Source organism: Coregonus clupeaformis, unplaced genomic scaffold, assembly GCF_020615455.1.
Source record: "Coregonus clupeaformis isolate EN_2021a unplaced genomic scaffold, ASM2061545v1 scaf0563, whole genome shotgun sequence".
NCBI classification, from domain to species: Eukaryota; Metazoa; Chordata; class Actinopteri; order Salmoniformes; family Salmonidae; genus Coregonus; species Coregonus clupeaformis.
In genome coordinates, this window is record NW_025534018.1 from 246699 (window position 1) to 265423 (window position 18725).

The 18725-nt window shown below is 44.0% G+C and overlaps 1 protein-coding gene across 1 annotated transcript in view; it reads left to right on the top strand.

Moving 5' to 3' along the window:
* LOC121575685 (chromodomain Y-like protein 2) overlaps positions 1 to 11922 on the top strand; it is a 50403-nt gene extending 38481 nt beyond the window's left edge. Inside the window, exons 4-7 of the mRNA XM_041888952.2 lie at positions 6564 to 6736; positions 8213 to 8423; positions 8564 to 8707; positions 11141 to 11922. Of these exons, the coding sequence (XP_041744886.1) occupies positions 6564 to 6736; positions 8213 to 8423; positions 8564 to 8707; positions 11141 to 11299 (687 nt within the window). The 3' untranslated portion in view covers positions 11300 to 11922. The remainder of the gene's footprint in view (positions 1 to 6563; positions 6737 to 8212; positions 8424 to 8563; positions 8708 to 11140) is intronic.
* Positions 11923 to 18725: the final 6803 nt, after the last annotated feature.

Here is an 18725-nt window from a genome sequence, read left to right on the forward strand (position 1 = left end):
GCTCAGTTGGTAGAGCATGGCGTTTGCAACGCCGGGGTTGTGGGTTCAATTCCCACGGGGGGCCAGTATGAAAAATAAATAAGAGCGTCTGCTAAATGACTAAAATGTAAATGTAAAATGAACAGGCAGTGGCTCGGGTGGTTGATGTCCTTGATGATCTTTTTGGGCTTCCTGTGACATTGGGTGCTGTAGATGTCCTGGAGGGCGGGTAGTTTGCCCCCGGTAATGCGTTGGGCAGACCGCACCACCCTCTGAAGAGCCCTGCGGTTGCGGGCAGTGCATTTGCCATACCAGGCAGTGATACAGTCCGACAGGATGCTCTCAATTGTGTATCTGTAAAAGTTTGTGAGGGTTTTAGTTGTCAAGCCAAATTTCTTCAGCCTCCTGAGGTTGAAGAGGCTCTGTTGCGCCTTCTTCACCACACTGTCTGTGTGGGTGGACCATTTCAGTTTGTCAGTGATGTGTAGCTACAGATGCTAAGCTACATGACTGTTTTCTTAGCACAGATTGGAATATGTTCTGGGAATCATCTGATGGCATTGAGGAGTATACCACATCAGTCACCGGCTTCATCATGCTGTGGGGATGTTTTTCAGTGGCAGGGACTGGGAGACTAGTCAGGATCGAGGGATAGATGAACGGAGCAAAGTACAGAGAGATCCTTGATGAAAACCTCTAGATGTCACGCCCTGACTCAGGGGACGCTTATATGTTGAGTCAGGGTGTGTATATTCCTTGTTGTGCTTTTTCTATGTGGCTTGTCTAGTATGTATAGTTCTATGTTGGCCGGTGTGGTTCCCAATCAGAGGCAGCTGTCGCTCGTTGTCTCTGATTGGGGACCATACTTAGGCAGCCTATTGGCACTGTCTAGTGGTGGGATCTTGTTCCATGTAAGGTTTGTTTTCTGTACTACCTTGGACTTCACGTTTCGTTTATTGTTTTGTCGTGGTGTTTAATAGTTAAAATAAGCATGTATGCATATCACGCTGCGCCTTGGTCTGACCCGTCATTCAACGAGCGTGACAGAAGATCCCACCAAACAAGGACCAAGCAGCGTGCCGAGAAGGAGCAAACGCCTGGGAATCAACAGGAGGTTACGTTAGTAGATGTCCTCCTCGGTTGGGGGAGAATTACGGAGGAGGAGGCCGTCCGTTATCGGTGGGGCGATGAAGGAGGATGCCCAGGTAGGAGAGGAGAAACGGCGCCAACAGTGCCGACGACGGAGACCCGAGAGGCAACCCCAAGAACATTTTGGGGGGGGGGGGGCACACGGTGTGGACGACGAGGCAGCAGGAGGCCGTTAAAGGGTGGATCTGCAGGTTAGGAGAGGAGGCCACCATGTTACGGGGGCTATTGGTTCAGAGGGAGCAGGAGTTATTCGGTCAGAGGGAGGCGCTACAGGAGGCTAAAAGGGAGAAGGAAAGAGTAGAGGCACGGCGAGAGGAGCTGGTTAGGCAGCAGAAGGAGCGGGGGTTAATAAAGGAACCCAGTCCTGTTCCTCGCACCAAGGACGTGGTGCGTGTCGCCAGTCCGGTCCGGCCCATTCCTTCCCCTCGCACCAAGCCTGTGGTGCGCGTCGCCAGTCCGGCCCGGCCCGTTCCTGCTCCTCGCACCAAGCCAGTGGTGCGCGTCGCCAGCCCGGCCCGGCCCGTTCCTGCTCCTCGCACCAAGCCAGTGGTGCGCGTCGCCAGTCCGGCCCGGCCCGTTCCTGTCCCTCGCACCAAGCCAGTGGTGCGTGTTCCTAGTCCGGTCCAGCCCGTGCCTGTTCCTCGCACCAGACCAGTGGTGCGTTTGTCCAGTCCGGCACGGCTGCTCCACTCCGGAGCCAGAGCAGTCCGCTCCAACGGTGACTGATCCAGTTCCGGTCAGCTGCGCCACTCCGGAGCCAGAGCAGTCCGCTCCACCGGGATCCAGTCCAGCTCCGGTCAGCGGCTCCACTCCGGAGCCAGAGCAGTCCGCTCCACCGGTGCCTGATCCAGCTCCGGTCAGCGGCTCCACTCCTGAGCCAGAGCAGTCCGCTATACCGGTGCCTGATCCAGTGCCGGTCAGCTGTTCCACTCCGAAGCCAGAGCAGTCCGCTCCACCGGTGCCTGATCCAGCTCCGGTCAGCTGCTCCACTCCGGAGCCAGAGCAGTCCGCTCCACCGGTGCCTGATCCAGTTCCGGTCAGCTGCTCCACTCCGGAGCCAGAGCAGTCCGCTCCACCGGTGCCTGATCCAGTTCCGGTCAGCTGCGCCACTCCGGAGCCAGAGCAGTCCGCTCCACCGGTGCCTGATCCAGCTCCGGTCAGCTGCTCCACTCCGGAGCCAGAGCAGTCCGCTCCACCGGTGCCTGATCCAGCTCCGGTCAGCTGCTCCACTCCGGAGCCAGAGCAGTCCGCTCCACCGGGATCCAGTCCAGCTCCGGTCAGCGGCTCCAGTCCAGACCCAGACGTCAGCCCCTCTCCAGGTTCGGGGTCTCCCACACCAGGGTCCAGACAGGGCCTGGCGTATCGTGGGAGGAAGGAGAGGGAAAGCAGCGCGCCTAGGTCCAGACCAGACCAGGGGCGCAACAGGGAGGCGGAGAGTGAGAGGTCGTCACGCCCTTAGTCGGATCCGCCTCCGAGGCGGAATGCCCACCCGGCCCCTACCCTGTTATGTTTATGTTTATGTCGGAGTCCGCACCTTTGGGGGGGGGTACTGTCACGCCCTGACTCAGGGGACGCTTATATGTTGAGTCAGGGTGAGTATATTCCTTGTTGTGCTTTTTCTATGTGGCTTTTTCTTGTCTAATATGTATAGTTCTATGTTGGCCGGTGTGGTTCCCAATCAGAGGCAGCTGTCGCTCGTTGTCTCTGAATACTCTGAATGAATACTTATGTAAATGTGATATTTCCGTTTGTTATTTTTTTATAAATTAGCTAAAATTTCTAAAAACACATTTTTGCTTTGTCATTATGGGGTATTGTGTGTGTAAATTGATGAGGAGAAAAACAAAACAATTTAATCAATTTTAGAATAAGGCTGTAACGTAACAAAATATGGGAAAAGTCAAGGGGTCTGAATACTTTCCAAATGCACTGTATGTATGATGATGAATCAACCCTATATGCGTCAGCAACCACAGCTAGTGAAATCACTGCAATTGTAAACAAAGAGTTGCAGTCCGCTTTAGAATGGGTGGCCAGTAAAAAACTATTCCTGAACATCTCTTAAACTAAGAGCATTGTATTTGGTACAAATCATTCCCTAAGATCTAGACCTCAGGTGAATTTGATACTGAATAATGTGGCTGCTGAGCAAGTTGAGGAGACTAAATTACTTGGTTTTACCTTGGATTGTAAAATGTAATTGTCAAAACATTTTGATTCAATGGTTGTAAAGATGGGGAAAGGTCTGTCCGTGATAAAGAGATGCTCTGCTTTTTTTGACACTACACTCCACAATGCTAGTCCTCCAGGCTCTAGTTTTATCGTATCTTCATTATTGCCCAGTCATATGGATAGGTGCTGCAAAGAATGACCTAGAAAAACTGCAGCTGCCCAGAACAGAGCGGCACGTCTTGTTCTTCACTGTAATCAGAGGACTAATATTAATACTATGAATGCCAGTCTCTCTTGGCTAAAAATAGAGGAGAGACTGACTGCATCACTTCTTATTTTTATAAGAAACACTGTGTTTAAAAATTCCAAATTGTTTGCATAGTCAACCTACACACTGCTCTGACACACACACTTACCCCACCAGACATGCCACCAGGGGTCATTTCACAGTCCCCAAATCCAGAACAAATTCAAGAAAACATACAGTATTATATAGAGCCATGATTGCATGGAACTCCCTTCCATTTCAGATTGCTCAAGTGAACAGCAAACCTGGTTTTAAAAAACTGATAAAGAAACACTTCACGGCACAATGCCTCTCCCATGTTTGACCTAGATATTTTGTGTGTATATACTGATATGTAGGCTATGTGTGATGTTTTGAATGTATGTAGTTGGACTGTTCTTGTCTATTGCTGTTCTGTATTATGTCATGTTTTATGTGGACCCCAGGAAGAGTAGCTGCTGCTTTCGCAACAGCTAATGGGGATCCTAATAAAATACAAATTAAAATACCAAAGAAGTAGTTAGCCTTATGGAGAGTTGAGGTTGAAATCATAAAAAAGACTGCTTCATTAGATGTCAAAAGGGGTTTCCTTTGTAGCAGCTATAGTGAGTTTCCCTTTCTAGTATTATTTATTTCAGAATTCCCTCAGAGGGATATAGGATTTAAGTTGTACTAGCAGGAGTGTTACCTGCCTTTAGCGTGCTAACGCTGTTTCCCCTGGTGGATAGCTCTCTGTGGAGAGATGCTTAGCTCGCTGACCTCAATCCACACACACGCTGCATGGAGCGGAAAGACACACGGCCCAGAGGACAAGCCTAGAGCAGCACACACACAGACACACACACGCTGACACATGAACACAAGCCCAGTACGAACACACATGCACACAGCGCACACACGGATGTGTATACATGCACACACTCACACATGCAAAGCGCGCACAAGCACACGCTGACAAATGAACACATGTATTTTGGGTTTTACAATCTATATGCATGGCTCACCGTTTTCATTCTCAGGGAGCTGACACATAATATGGTTCTAGTCCAATTTGTTGTGGATGCCCCCCGCTGCTTCCCACAAATGGCTCCCAGGCAGGGCCTGTGTACAGGGCTGGCTTCTGAATGACACTGTTTGGCTGCAGTGTCTTCACCACCACTACATATTGCTTGCCATGCCAGCCCCACCCCCTTCCAGTTGTGTCAGTATCACTCTCCTGCCCTGTCTATCTTTCCTCAGGTTTAATTGAGCATCGGCACACACACAGGAGCAGGCACGCACACACAAACACACACACCACATCCATCTGATGTTCAGGAGGGATTATGCAGTGTGTAAGAGATGTTGAATTGAGTTGACTGGGAGACCTGGGTCAGGGGGTAATCAGTAGGCCCGGACGATACCAGTATCGTGATACTCGTTAGTGTCGTGGCAAGGAAACAAAACACGAAGCAGATTTAACTTCTTTAGGAAAACAGGCCTGATATTGGAACCAAACATTATTATGTTGTCATCCAGAGTCACATTTATTTTCCAAACTATAGCACATCATATTTTACATACAGCAGGTTTTTAAAATACCAAACACTTCATTCTGCTTCGTGTTTTAATTTTTGCCATGGAAATAAATATTGAGATACTGCTATCATCCCGGCCCTAGTAATCAGATTACATGGGTTAGGGTTAGGGTCAGTGAGTGGGGTGATGGAGGGGTTATGGAGGCTCCAGACGACCTCGGGGTTCAGGGAACAATGGTCTCACCCAGTGGGGGTTCCACATAAATACAGCATAGACCAAGAGTAAAATAAACACAATACAGAATGACTGATTGACTGCTGCTCTATGACATCAATACATGCATGATATATAGAGGAGGTTAAATTGCTGCTGCTATGTCAATTTAGGATTCTGCCTTCTCTGTCATTAAGGGGAAGATTTATGCTGGGATCTAGAGTCATGTGCACTGGTTTGATGGCTCGATCTCTAGCCTCAGTTTCATTGGACAGGTGTGAAGAACTACACTGAACAAAAATAAATGCAACATGTAAAGTGTTGGTCCCATGTTTCATGAGCTGAAATAAAATATCCCTGAAATGTTCCATATGCACAAAACGCTTATTTCTCTTACATTTTGTGCACACATTTGTTTTCATTCCTGTTAGTGAGCATTTCTCATTTGACAAGATAATCAATCCACCTGACAGGTGTTGCATATCAAGAAGCTGATTAAACAGAATAATCATTACACAGGTGCACCTTGTTCTGGGGATAATAAAAGGCCACCAAAGATGTTGTGCAGTTTTGTCACACAACACAAAACAGTGTATTCACTAACTGTAAGTCGCTCTGGATAAGAGCGTCTGCTAAATGACTAAAATGTAAAATGTAAATGTAAGAGGAGTGGGGCAACTTTCCACAGCAAATGGTGGTCATACCAGATACTGACTGGTTTTCTGATCAACGGCCCTACCTTTTTTAAGGTGTCTTTGACCAACGGATGCATATCTGTATTCTCAGTCATGTAAAATCCATAGATTAGGGCCTAATGAATTGATTTCAATTGACTGATTTCCTTATATGAACTGTAACTCAGTAAAATCGTTGAAATTGTTGCATGTTGCGTTTATATTTTTGTTCAGTATATATTGATCTGATTGCTCAGTTAGATATAACCTGTCTTACCTGTCTCTAGCTATAGATAAAGAAGGTATCCTACAGCTACACTCTTATCTTGTCTGTAGATCATTGGGGAGATGTACAGCAGGGCTATGATCTGGTAGTTCAATCTTCTCTCTCCCTCTCCCTCCCCACCCTACCTCCTCTCACTCTCTCTCCTCCCTCTCCCTCTCCACCCTACCTCCTCTCACTCTCTCTCCTCCCTCTCCCTCCCCACCCTACCTCCTCTCACTCTCTCTCCTCCCTCTCCCTCTCCACCCTACCTCCTCTCACTCTCTCCTCCCTCTCTCTCTCTGTGTAGATAATGAAGGAGGTGTGTCGGGCTCTGGGCAACGCAGCAGCTGATGACAGTAAGCTGTTGCTGCTCAGTGCTGTGGGGAGTGTCTTCTGCAGTGGCCTGGACCCATCCTACCTGATAGGACGCCTCTCCACAGACCGCAGGAAAGAGAGCAGCCGCATTGCTGACGCTGTACGGTAAGAGAGGAACAAAGGCTATAGACACAAACACAGAAACAACACATGATTGCCATTATACAACGGGTGGGTCTAATCCTGAATGCTGATTGGTTAAAACCGCATTCCAGCCAGTGTCTATTCCACAAGTTACCACCAGCTAAATCAATGACGTTAAAATGCCTATTTACACTGTTCCACCTGACTGCGCAATCCACTGTCTCATCAACCTAGTCAGGCACTTTATAAACTTGATCTCCACTATAAAAAGCATCTAGACATTATCTCACGTTTCTTTTAGACTAACATTTAGTTTTCAACAGCGGAGATTTGTATAAACATTGCCGTCTGTCTCTGACATTTGCAACATTGTTTCAATATTCAAATTCGATCTCCTGCTGTCCCATAGTATTGAACTTGTCGGGACGAGACAGACAGGCAGGCAGCGTTTCTCAGCCAGTCGAAATCATGAATCAACTGGCATCATTTTTATGGATATATACAAAAAAATGTCCACTGAAAAAAGGTCAAATGAAACGCAGCTAATTTGCAGTCTTTCCAGCTTCAGTTTGAAGTGATTGTGTTAGCTGTGTTGTTGGCTAGCTCCTCTGTCTGAACAACAGTGTCCTGTCGAGTGAGCACATTCTCTATGCCAGGCGAAATCGTTCCTCATTAGCTCATTGTTATGGATGTATCCAAATAAATGTCACTAGAAAACAGCTTAAACAAATGCAAATGCAGCTACTTTGCTGTTATTCTGGCGGAACCTTTTGACGTGACTGTAAATTAGCCGTAGTTGGCTAGCTAGCAAGCAAGGGATAAGAACGTTGCCAGCCAGTATGGCAATGGAACGTTTAGAACGAACGACTGGCAAAGTCCAGAGATACAGAACAAAAAGACTGAAAGACTGGGTCGCGTCTATATCTTGTGGAAGGATGAAATAGTAAGAATAAATTATGTCAATCATTATTTGAATATGTTGGTAACCCGTTGTATAAAAGTGATAATGCCCTCGAAGCCAGTGTTTGTTGGATATATTGGCACGGTTTGTCGGCCCTCGACGAATATATCCAAAAAACACTGGCTTCTCGGGCATTATCACTTAATTATCCACCTAAACAAGGCTACAGCAGGAACAGGGAACACGGCACACATACACACACACACTTACCTAGATATCTCTTACCATTAGATTGCATTGACCAAGATACATTATCTTAGCGCACTGGAAGATAATTTTGCTTATTTTAACGTAAAAAAAAGGCTTGATACAAGTGGGGTAAGATAAATGATCTTATTTCAAGATATTTGATCTTAATTTATCTTGGTAAGATGTCTTATTATCTTAGTGCACTGGCAGATCATTTTGCTTACTTTAAACTAAGAAAGGCTGCTTGCCCTGATTTGCATAAAGCAGGATAAGCACGAATAAGCTCAAAGACACACTTATATTATACTGTATAGTTTATACTCACTGTTTTGTGTCTCCTCTCCCAGGGACTTTGTGCTGGCGTTTATCCACTTTAAGAAGCCCATCGTGGTGGCCATCAACGGGCCTGCCCTGGGCCTGGGGGCCTCTATCCTGCCTCTATGTGACGTGGTGTGGGCCAGCGAGCGGGCCTGGTTCCAAACGCCCTGTGCCGCTCTCCGCCTCACCCCCTCCGGCTGCTCCTCCTACACCTTCCCCCAGATCCTTGGAGTGGCTCTGGTGAGTCTGGTTGCCTGGTCCCCTGTGCAGGTTTTTTCCCCAGCTCTGCAGTAAAACACGATTCAATGTTTTACATTTACATTAACTTGTTGTACATAAAAAAATTGATTCCTCCCTGTCTCCGCCTCTCACCCTGACAGACCAATGAGATGCTGTTCTGCGGGAGGAAACTCACGGCACAGGAAGCCTGCAGCCGGGGCCTGGTGTCACAGGTCTTCTGGCCAACCACGTTCAACCAGGAAGTGATGCTGCGCGTGAAGGAGATGGCCACCTGCAGTGCTATGGTAGGCTTTTCTGACATAGAGATAGTCATGTAGAGCTGGCATTCTATATCCCAAGCCTTGCGCTAGGAACTTGCCTGGAGCATTGGTCTGTAAATTGAATAAAACTCTTAAATAATATTATCTAACCACAAACAGAAACCACATATAAGTGAAAAGTGCAATATATATACAGTGCTATGAAAAAGTATTTGCCCCCTTTCTAATTTTCTCTACTTTTGCATATTTGTGATACTGAATGTTATCAGATCTTCAACCAAAACCTAATATTAGATAAAGGGAACATAAGTGAACAAATAACACAACAATTACATTTTTTTATTTCATTTATTTCATAAACAAAGTTATGCAACACCCAATTCCCCTGTGTGAAAAAGTAATTGCCCCCTTACACTCAATAACTGGTTGTGCCACCTTTAGCTGCAATGACTCCAACCAAATGCTTCCTGTAGTTGTTGATCAGTCTCTCACGTCGCTGTGGAGGAATTTTGGCCCACTCTTCCATGCAGAACTGCTTTAACTCAGTGACGTGTGGGTTTTCAAGCATGAACTGCTCATTTCATCTGCCACAACATCTCAATTGGGATTAGGTCTGGACTTTGACTAGGCCATTCCAAAACTTCCAATTTGTTGCTTTTTAGCAATTTTCATGTAGACTTGATTGTGTGTTTTGGATGATATACTTTTTCATAGCACTGTATATATATGTACAGTGAGGGAAAAAAGTATTTGATCCCCTGCTGATTTTGTACGTTTGCCCACTGACAAAGACATGATCAGTCTATCATTTTAATGGTAGGTTTATTTGAACAGTGAGAGACATAATAACAACTAAAAAATCCAGAAAAACGCATGTCAAAAATGTTATAAATTGATTTGCATTTTAATGAGGGAAATAAGTATTTGACCCCTCTGCAAAACATGACTTAGTACTTGGTGACAAAACCCTTGTTGGCAATCACAGAGTTCAGACGTTTCTTGTAGTTGGCCACCAGGTTTGCACACATCTCAGGAGGGATTTTGTTCCACTCCTCTTTGCAGATCTTCTCCAATTCATTAAGGTTTTGAGGCTGACGTTTGGCAACTCGAACCTTCAGCTCCCTCCACAGATTTTCTATGGGATTAAGGTCTGGAGACTGGCTAGGCCACTCCAGGTCCTTAATGTGCTTCTTCTTGAGCCACTCCTTTGTTGCCTTGGCTGTGTGTTTTGGGTCATTGTCATGCTGGAATACCCATCCACGACCCATTTTCAATGCCCTGGCTGAGGGAAGGAGGTTCTCACCCAAGATTTGACGGTACATGGCCCCGTCCATCAACCCTTTGATGCGGTGAAGTTGTCCTGTCCTCTTAGCAGAAAAATACCCCCAAAGCATAATGTTTCCACCTCCATGTTTGACGGTGGGGATGGTGTTCTTGGGGTCATAGGCAGCATTCCTCCTCCTCCAAACACGGCGAGTTGAGTTGATGCCAAAGAGCTCGATTTTGGTCTCATCTGACCACAACACTTTCACCCAGTTCTCCTCTGAATCATTCAGATGTTCATTGGCAAACTTCAGACGGCCCTGTATATGTGCTTTCTTGAGCAGGGGGACCTTGCGGGCGCTGCAGGATTAGTAGTAGTGTGTAGTAGTGTGTTACCAATTGTTTCTTGGTGACTATGGTCCCAGCTGCCTTGAGATCATTGACAAGATCCTCCCGTGTAGTTCTGGGCTGATTCCTCACCGTTCTCATGATCATTGCAACTCCATGAGGTGAGATCTTGCATGGAGCCCCAGACCGAGGGAGATTGACAGTTATTTTGTGTTTCTTCCATTTGCGAATAATCGTACCAACTGTTGTCACCTTCTCACCAAACTGCTTGATGATGGTCTTGTAGCCCATTCCAGCCTTGTGTAGGTCTACAATCTTGTCCCTTACATCCTTGGAGAGCTCTTTGGTCTTGGCCATGGTGGAGAGTTTGGAATCTGATTGATTGATTGCTTCTGTGGACAGGTGTCTTTTATACAGGTAACAAACTGAGATTAGGAGCACTCCCTTTAAGAGTGTGCTCCTAATCTCAGCTCGTTACCTGTATTACAGACACCTAGGAGCCAGAAATCTTTCTGATTGAGAGGGGGTCAAATACTTTTTTCCCTCATTAAAATGCAAATCAATTTATAACATTTTTGACATGCGTTTTTCTGGATTTTGTTGTTGTTATTCTGTCTCTCACTGTTGAAATAAACCTACCATTAAAATTATAAACTGATAATTTCTTTGTCAGTGAGCAAGCGTACAAAATCAGCAGGGGATCAAATACTTTTTTCCCTCACTGTATGTGCAAGGGTACTGTAACTAATACAGTACAATGCTGCCAGATCAAGGGTGTGAAAATGAAGGGCCTCGATATATGAAGCAGGCCACCTCTTACTCTCTGTTTGTCCCTGTGTGTGGAAGGTTCTGGAAGAGTCTAAATGCCTGGTGCGGAGCATCCTGAAGTCGGTCCTGGAGGAGGTGAACGAGAAAGAGTGTCAGATGCTCAAACAGCTGTGGTGCTCCACCAAGGGACTGGAGGCGCTCTTCAGCTACCTGCAGAACAAGGTGTATGATAACTGACCTCTGACCTGTGACCTCTCACTTCCATGCACCTGCAGAACTGGGCCACGAGATCTGGTCTTCAGTTACCTACTGAGCAACATCCCTGAAGATATAGGGCTTTGGTCTTCAGTTACCAACAGTCTTCTTTAACAACCAGCAGAGCGCAGTTTGCCAGTCTCCGAGGCCTTAGCTCCGCTCGTCAACATCTGGGCCTGCAGAGCACCATCATCAATGGGTTTTTTACTTTGGTCATCCCTCAACTTCCCTGCCTGTAAGAGAGGATCCGCAAGGCCTACTGTTTTCTCTCCTGTGGGTCAAGCATCACCTTCTGGAGAGGATTAATGTGTAGGATTCATTCTGCATTCATATTGGCCGGCTGGGAGTCCAGTCAACCCCTTCCTGAGGAAGCATTGACCTGGAACAGGAAGCCATGACACTGAACGAGGCTCTTCAGGAAATGGAGGCACAGCGCCAGAATGTTGTGTGAGTGCTGGAGGCAAAAGAGCTCATCTGATGGCTAAAATCATTGTTCAATTATTTATTTGAAAATGTATTTAGATTTTATCCTAAATGCAAAAAAGGATACCAAGTGTATATATTTTCCATTAGTCTGCTGTTTTTTTTTTGTATCTTGCTTTAAAGAGTAGAACACATATTTTCTCACCTCTCTCTATGGACAGAGTTGGACAATGCAGTAACCCTGGCCAAAGATGTAAAGAATAATTGAAGTGAAACCTGTCCATTGAATTAGGTGTGGTGTAACTGGAGCGCCACTGGGGAAGAGTTAGAGGTCATGCCCAATGATACACACCCATAAGTGGGAAGTCACTGTGAATGGGCAGTGTTGACAGTGAACTCTTTCTGGATTTATAAAGACAGTTTTGTGATGCTCTCTTGGAAGTGTTTATTCAATTGCTTGTATTTGGTTTGTCAGTAAGGGTGGGTTTGACCTCTGATTGATTGTGGATGTGTAGAAGGGCCCTCTTTGACCACGACCAGCACTCTCATAGAGAACCAGAGCTGTCTGATTGCATCTTTTCATTTGAATGTGGACACTGTTGATAGATCAACAGGAGACCTCTCCTTGGCAAATGGAGGGGAGAGAGAGAGAGAGGAGAGAGAGAGAGAGAGAGAGAGAGAGAGAGAGAGAGAGAGAGAGAGAGAGAGAGAGAGAGAGAGAGAGAGAGAGAGAGAGAGAGAGAGAGAGAGAGAGAGAGTCATCATCATAATCATCATTATTATATCAGCAGCAACATGTGCACCGTCATCATTATCATCAAGGTACATATATGACATGTATTACAGTGCAAAGGTGTATCGGGGGTGGTTCGCTGAACTACTCTTCTGTGTTGACTAACCTTGCCTGAGACCTTAAGACTTATTTTGGCTCCCAGAGCTAATGCCCTGCCTTTAGCTCAGTGGGCTACTGCAGTATTGAATCGTGAAGACGACCAGGGTTTGTATCCGTTGATTATAAAGGCATGTATATTACATTGTAAAGAGTGTGGTTATGATATTTGGACAGATAATTATTTTGATATTACCTTGCAATTGGTTATTAGTGAGACATTGTGTATTTTTGTAAAGCACAGAAAGATTATGTTTTGTCCCAAAGTAATCACTGCACTTTTTGTCTGTTGGCTGTCTGTGTTGTGAAGATGCAGTAGTAGTGCAGCTGAAGCAGATTATACCTGCATGTGATGATGGCTTCAGGAAATGGGAAATATATATCTACATATATTGTATGTATGGATATCTATTTTTGGTTTACCCAATAATGAAATGTAGTTTTGTGGAAATTGTTTTGTATAATTCAGGAAATTGTCAATTTTTGCAGTTGTACACATACAGTCATGGCCAAAATTGTTGGCACCCCTGAAATTTTTCCAGAAAATGAAGTATTTCTCACAGAAAAGTATTGAAATTACACATGTTTTGCTATGCACATGTTTATTTCCTTTGTGTGTATTGGAATAACACAAAAAAAACAGGAAAAAAGCCAATTTGACATAATTTCACACAAAAATCAAAAAATGGGCCGGACAAAATGATTGGCACCCTTAACTTAATATTTAGTTGCACACCCTTTGGAAAAAATAACTGAAATCAGTCGCTTCCTATAACCATCAATAAGCTTCTTACACCTCTCACCCGGAATTTTGGACCACTCTTCTTTTGCAAACTGCTCCAGGTCTCTCATATTGGATGGGTGCCTTTTCCCAACAGCAATTTTAAGATCTCTCCACAGGTGTTCAATGGGATTAAGATCTGGACTCATTGCTGGCCACTTCAGAACTCTCCAGCGCTTTGTTGCCATCCATTTCTGGGTGCTTTTTGAAGTATGTTTGGGGTCATTGTCCTGCTGGAAGACCCATGATCTCGGACGCAAACCCAGCTTTCTGACACTGGGCCCTACATTGCGACCCAAAATCCTTTGGTAATCCTCAGATTTCATGATGCCTTGCACACAGTCAAGGCACCCAGTGCCAGAGGCAGCAAAACAACCCCAAAACATCTTTGAACCTCCACCATATTTGACTGTAGGTACTGTGTTCTTTTCTTTGAAGGCTTCATTACATTTTCAGTAAACAGTAGAACGATGTGCTTTACCAAAAAGCTCTATCTTGGTCTCATCTGTCCATAAGACGTTCTCCCAGAAGGAATTTGGCTTACTCATGTACATTTTGGCAAACTGTAGTCTTGCTTTTTTATGTCTCTGTGTCAGCAGTGGGGTCCTCCTGGGTCTCCTGCCATAGCGTTTCATTTCATTCAAATTTCGACGTATAGTTCGGCGCTGACACTGATGCACCCTGAGCCTGCAGGACAGCTTGAATTTCTTTGGAACTTGTTTGGGGCTGCTTATCCACCATCCGGACTATCCTGCGTTGCAACCTTTCATCAATTTTTCTCTTCCGTCCACGTCCAGGGAGATTAGCTACAGTGCCATGGGTTGCAAACTTCTTGATCATGTTGCGCACTGTGGACAAAGGAACATCTAGATCTCTGGAGATGGACTTGTAACCTTGAGATTGTTGATATTTTTCCACAATTTTGGTTCTCAAGTCCTCAGACAGTTCTCTTTTCCTCTTTCTGTTCTCCATGCTTAGTGTGGCACACACAGAAACACAATGCAAAGACTGAGTCAACTTCTCTCCTTTTTATCTGCTTTCAGGTGTGATTTTTAGATTGCCCACACCTGTTACTTGCCCCAGGTGAGTTTAAAGGAGCATCACATGCTTGGAACAAACTTATTTATCCACAATTTTGAAAGGGTGCCAATAACTTTGTCCGGCCCATTTTTTTAGTTTTGTGTGAAATTATGTCAAATTTGCTTTTTTCCTGTTTTTTTTTGTGTTATTCCAATACACACAAAGGAAATAAACATGTGCATAGCAAAACATGTGTAATTTCAATACTTTTCTGTGAGAAATACTTCATTTTCTGGAAAAATTTCAGGGGTGCCAACAATTTTGGCCATGACTGTATATGAACCATGTAGTTGTTATATTGTGTAACTATATGCATGTACAATATTGTAGATACATGTCTTGCCTGTCAAAATACTTTACATTTCAGGGTATGTTTGTGTTGCCATAGTAAGCAATGTTAGAAATCTTGCACAATTATTATTTGTATTTATTTAAAGTTAGTGCTCAAGTTCCCCTTCGGGCTGCAGTGACATAATATTTCCCTTTCCCCAGAGGCACCTCTTTCCCTCTTATCTTCTGTTCCAGATTTTCTCAGTAAATTGCTTTTTTCCCTAGATCTGCCCTGTGTGATAATAGTGACACAACAAACACACACAAAAATGGTTACATGTAGCATAATTATTTATATTTATAAGGCTGTTGATAACCACTTTATGCAAAACTTTGAAACATTTAAAGTAATATTGCTATTAACAGCTCTGACCAATCAAAGCTCTATCAATTTCTAATCAACCATTCCCGATTATATTTGAGTAACAATTTCCCTGAATTTCCCTAATTGATTTGTTTGTGTGTTGATCAGTGTATTGTTAAAGTATAGTGTAAGATAAAATGTATATTAATATATTCAAGATTAGAGTTTTGCTTTGAGATCTCCCCAACCTGGTCTCAAAGCATTTCGTATAATTCTTTATGTAAATTCATACACTCCATTTAGTATGATACAGTGGGGGAAAAGTATTTAGTCAGCCACCATATGTGCAAGTTCTCCCACTTAAAAAGATGAGAGAGGCCTGTAATTTTCATCATAGGTACACGTCAACTATGACAGACAAAATGAGAAAAAAAAATCCAGAAAATCACATTGTAGGATTTTTAATGAATTTATTTGCAAATTATGGTGGAAAATAAGTATTTGGTCAATAACAAAAGTTTCTCAATACTTTGTCATATACCCTTTGTTGGCAATGACACAGGTCAAACGTTTTCTGTAAGTCTTCACAAGGTTTTCACACACTGTTGCTGGTATTTTGGCCCATTCCTCCATGCAGATCTCCTCTAGAGCAGTGATGTTTTGGGGCTGTTGCTGGGCAACACGGACTTTCAACTCCCTCCAAAGATTTTCTATGGGGTTGAGATCTGGAGACTGGCTAGGCCACTCCAGGACCTTGAAATGCTTCTTACGAAGCCACTCCTTCGTTGCCCGGGAGGTGTGTTTGGGATCATTGTCATGCTGAAAGACCCAGCCATGTTTCATCTTCAATGCCCTTGCTGATGGAAGGAGGTTTTCACTCAAAATCTCACGATACATGGCCCCATTCATTCTTTCCTTTACACGGATCAGTCGTCCTGGTCCCTTTGCAGAAAAACAGCCCCAAAGCATGATGTTTCCACCCCCATGCTTCACAGTAGGTATGGTGTTCTTTGGATGCAACTCATCATTCTTTGTCCTCCAAACACGACTGAGTTGAGTTTTTACCAAAAAGTTATATTTTGGTTTCATCTGACCATATGACATTCTCCCAATCCTCTTCTGGATCATCCAAATGCACTCTAGCAAACTTCAGACGGGCCTGGACATGTACTGGCTTAAGCAGGGGGACACGTCTGCACTGCAGGATTTGAGTCCCTGGCGGCGTAGTGTGTTACTGATGGTAGGCTTTGTTACTTTGGTCCCAGCTCTCTGCAGGTCATTCACTAGGTCCCCCCGTGTGGTTCTGGGATTTTTGCTCACCGTTCTTGTGATCATTTTGACCCCACGGGGTGAGATCTTGCGTGGAGCCCCAGATCGAGGGAGATTATCAGTGGTCTTGTATGTCTTCCATTTCCTAATAATTGCTCCCACAGTTGATTTCTTCAAACCAAGCTGCTTACCTATTGCAGATTCAGTCTTCCCAGCCTGGTGCAGGTCTACAATTTTGTTTCTGGTGTCCTTTGACAGCTCTTTGGTCTTGGCCATAGTGGAGTTTGGAGTGTGAGTGTTTGAGGTTGTGGACAGGTGTCTTTTATACTGATAACAAGTTCAAACAGGTGCCATTAATACAGGTAACGAGTGGAGGACAGAGGAGCCTCTTAAAGAAGAAGTTACAGGTCTGTGAGAGCCAGAAATCTTGCTTGTTTGTAGGTGACCAAATACTTATTTTCCACCATAATTTGCAAATAAATTCATTAAAAATCCTACAATGTGATTTTCTGGAGAAAAAAATTCTCAATTTGTCTGTCATAGTTGACGTGTACCTATGATGAAAATTACAGGCCTCTCTCATCTTTTTAAGTGGGAGAACTTGCACAATTGGTGGCTGACTAAATACTTTTTTTCCCCACTGTATGTTACTTTCGTATGGTATGTATTCATTTGTGGATGTCCATCACCCATTTCGTATGATATGTTACGAAATTGCTCAACTTAATATATGTTACGAATTCTAGCTAGGTGGCTAGGTTGTTAACATTAGCTAGCTGGCTAACATTAGCCTGGGTTAGTATTAGGGTTTAAGGTAAGGGTTGAGTTTAGGATTTATGTTAAAGGGTTAAGGTTAGGGTTAGGATTAGGGGAAGGCTTAGCTAAAAGGGTTAGGGGAAGGGTTAGCTAACATGCTAAGTCGAGCAAAGTAGCTAAAAAGTAGGAAATAAATGAAAGGTTGCTAATTAGCTAAAATGCTAAACTTTACCTTGATGAGATTCAAACTCGCAACCTTGGGGTTTCTAGACATTCGCGTTATACACCAACCAATCCACCCCGACCAACCACCCTACTTTCATTTTTGCCTTAAGTAACCATCTGTCTTATCTAACCATACCAAACATAACATATCATACTAATTTGTACCTTGGTTTACATTTACTATGTTACGTATAGTCTGAGACCAGGCTGCTCTCCCAGGACCCAAATACAGTAACATTGTGTTTGAATTATGCATTTAAAAATTTGAAGTAAAACATGTATTTATAATTAATTTGTGGAGGACTTACCCTTGAATATTATGTGTTTAGGTTTGGTTTGTAAACTCCTATCATCTCCATATTATGTTTATATGCATCTTCCAAGCATTTACAAACCTATAGCATGTTGAGTTTCTACTCCTTTCTCTAGTCTAAAATCACACCTCGGGGTGCCTTAGAAGTTGTATATTTTGTCTGTAGGATGCTGTATCCATACGTTGTGAGAGTTTGGAGGTCGATCTGCTTTGAATAAACTATGACATTAATTTAAACATGGTGTTTTTGTTGTGTATCTAAAAACAGTTTTGTTCCTACTTAGTCATCATGTCCTACTTACTTGCTTTTTGTTTGCTGAATTTGTATAGTATCAATGTCCTTGTTTGGATAAAAGCACACATAATTTGGCTCAGATAAATATATTGTAGGCAAAACTAAAAGAGCATCCATCTGTCCTTAGGCTCCTCTCCATTGAAACACACCACATAAAATTAACATGAATGGGTTACTCCTCTATGACACTCTCACGTATAACCCTCTTCAGCATTTTTTTCAGTCACTCTGCTTTCCAGAAATGACTGGGGGCCTAATGCTAAACCGCTGTGAGTCATCCAGACAGGAAGAGCAGGGTTGGATGTTTGCTCTGAATGAAATATTACAATGTTCCACACAATTACCTAGTGGCATTCATTCAACATTTAGGCAATACCAACCATGGCTTTGTCTCTGTAGCATGTAATTATGCATAATTAAGATCTAATGATCAATTAACATTTACAAAGTGCATGGTATTCCTAGTGCTAACTGCTGTATAGATGGTCATTGTAGTATGTTTCTCTGGAAGATCCACTGAGCTTATGGATGTCCAGATGCTTCCCCTCTGTGTTCGGACACACACACACACACTGGGTGGGAGCCAGACTGTTCGTTTGACTGAAGTGCCAGACCAATAACAATCGACCACAGCAGAGAATAGCCCTCAGGTGAGTCAAAACGGCCTGCTTTGAAAAGGCCTTATTTACTGTGATAACACATGCAGTAGATTGTTCAGGCTGAATGGAAGCTGGATATGAACA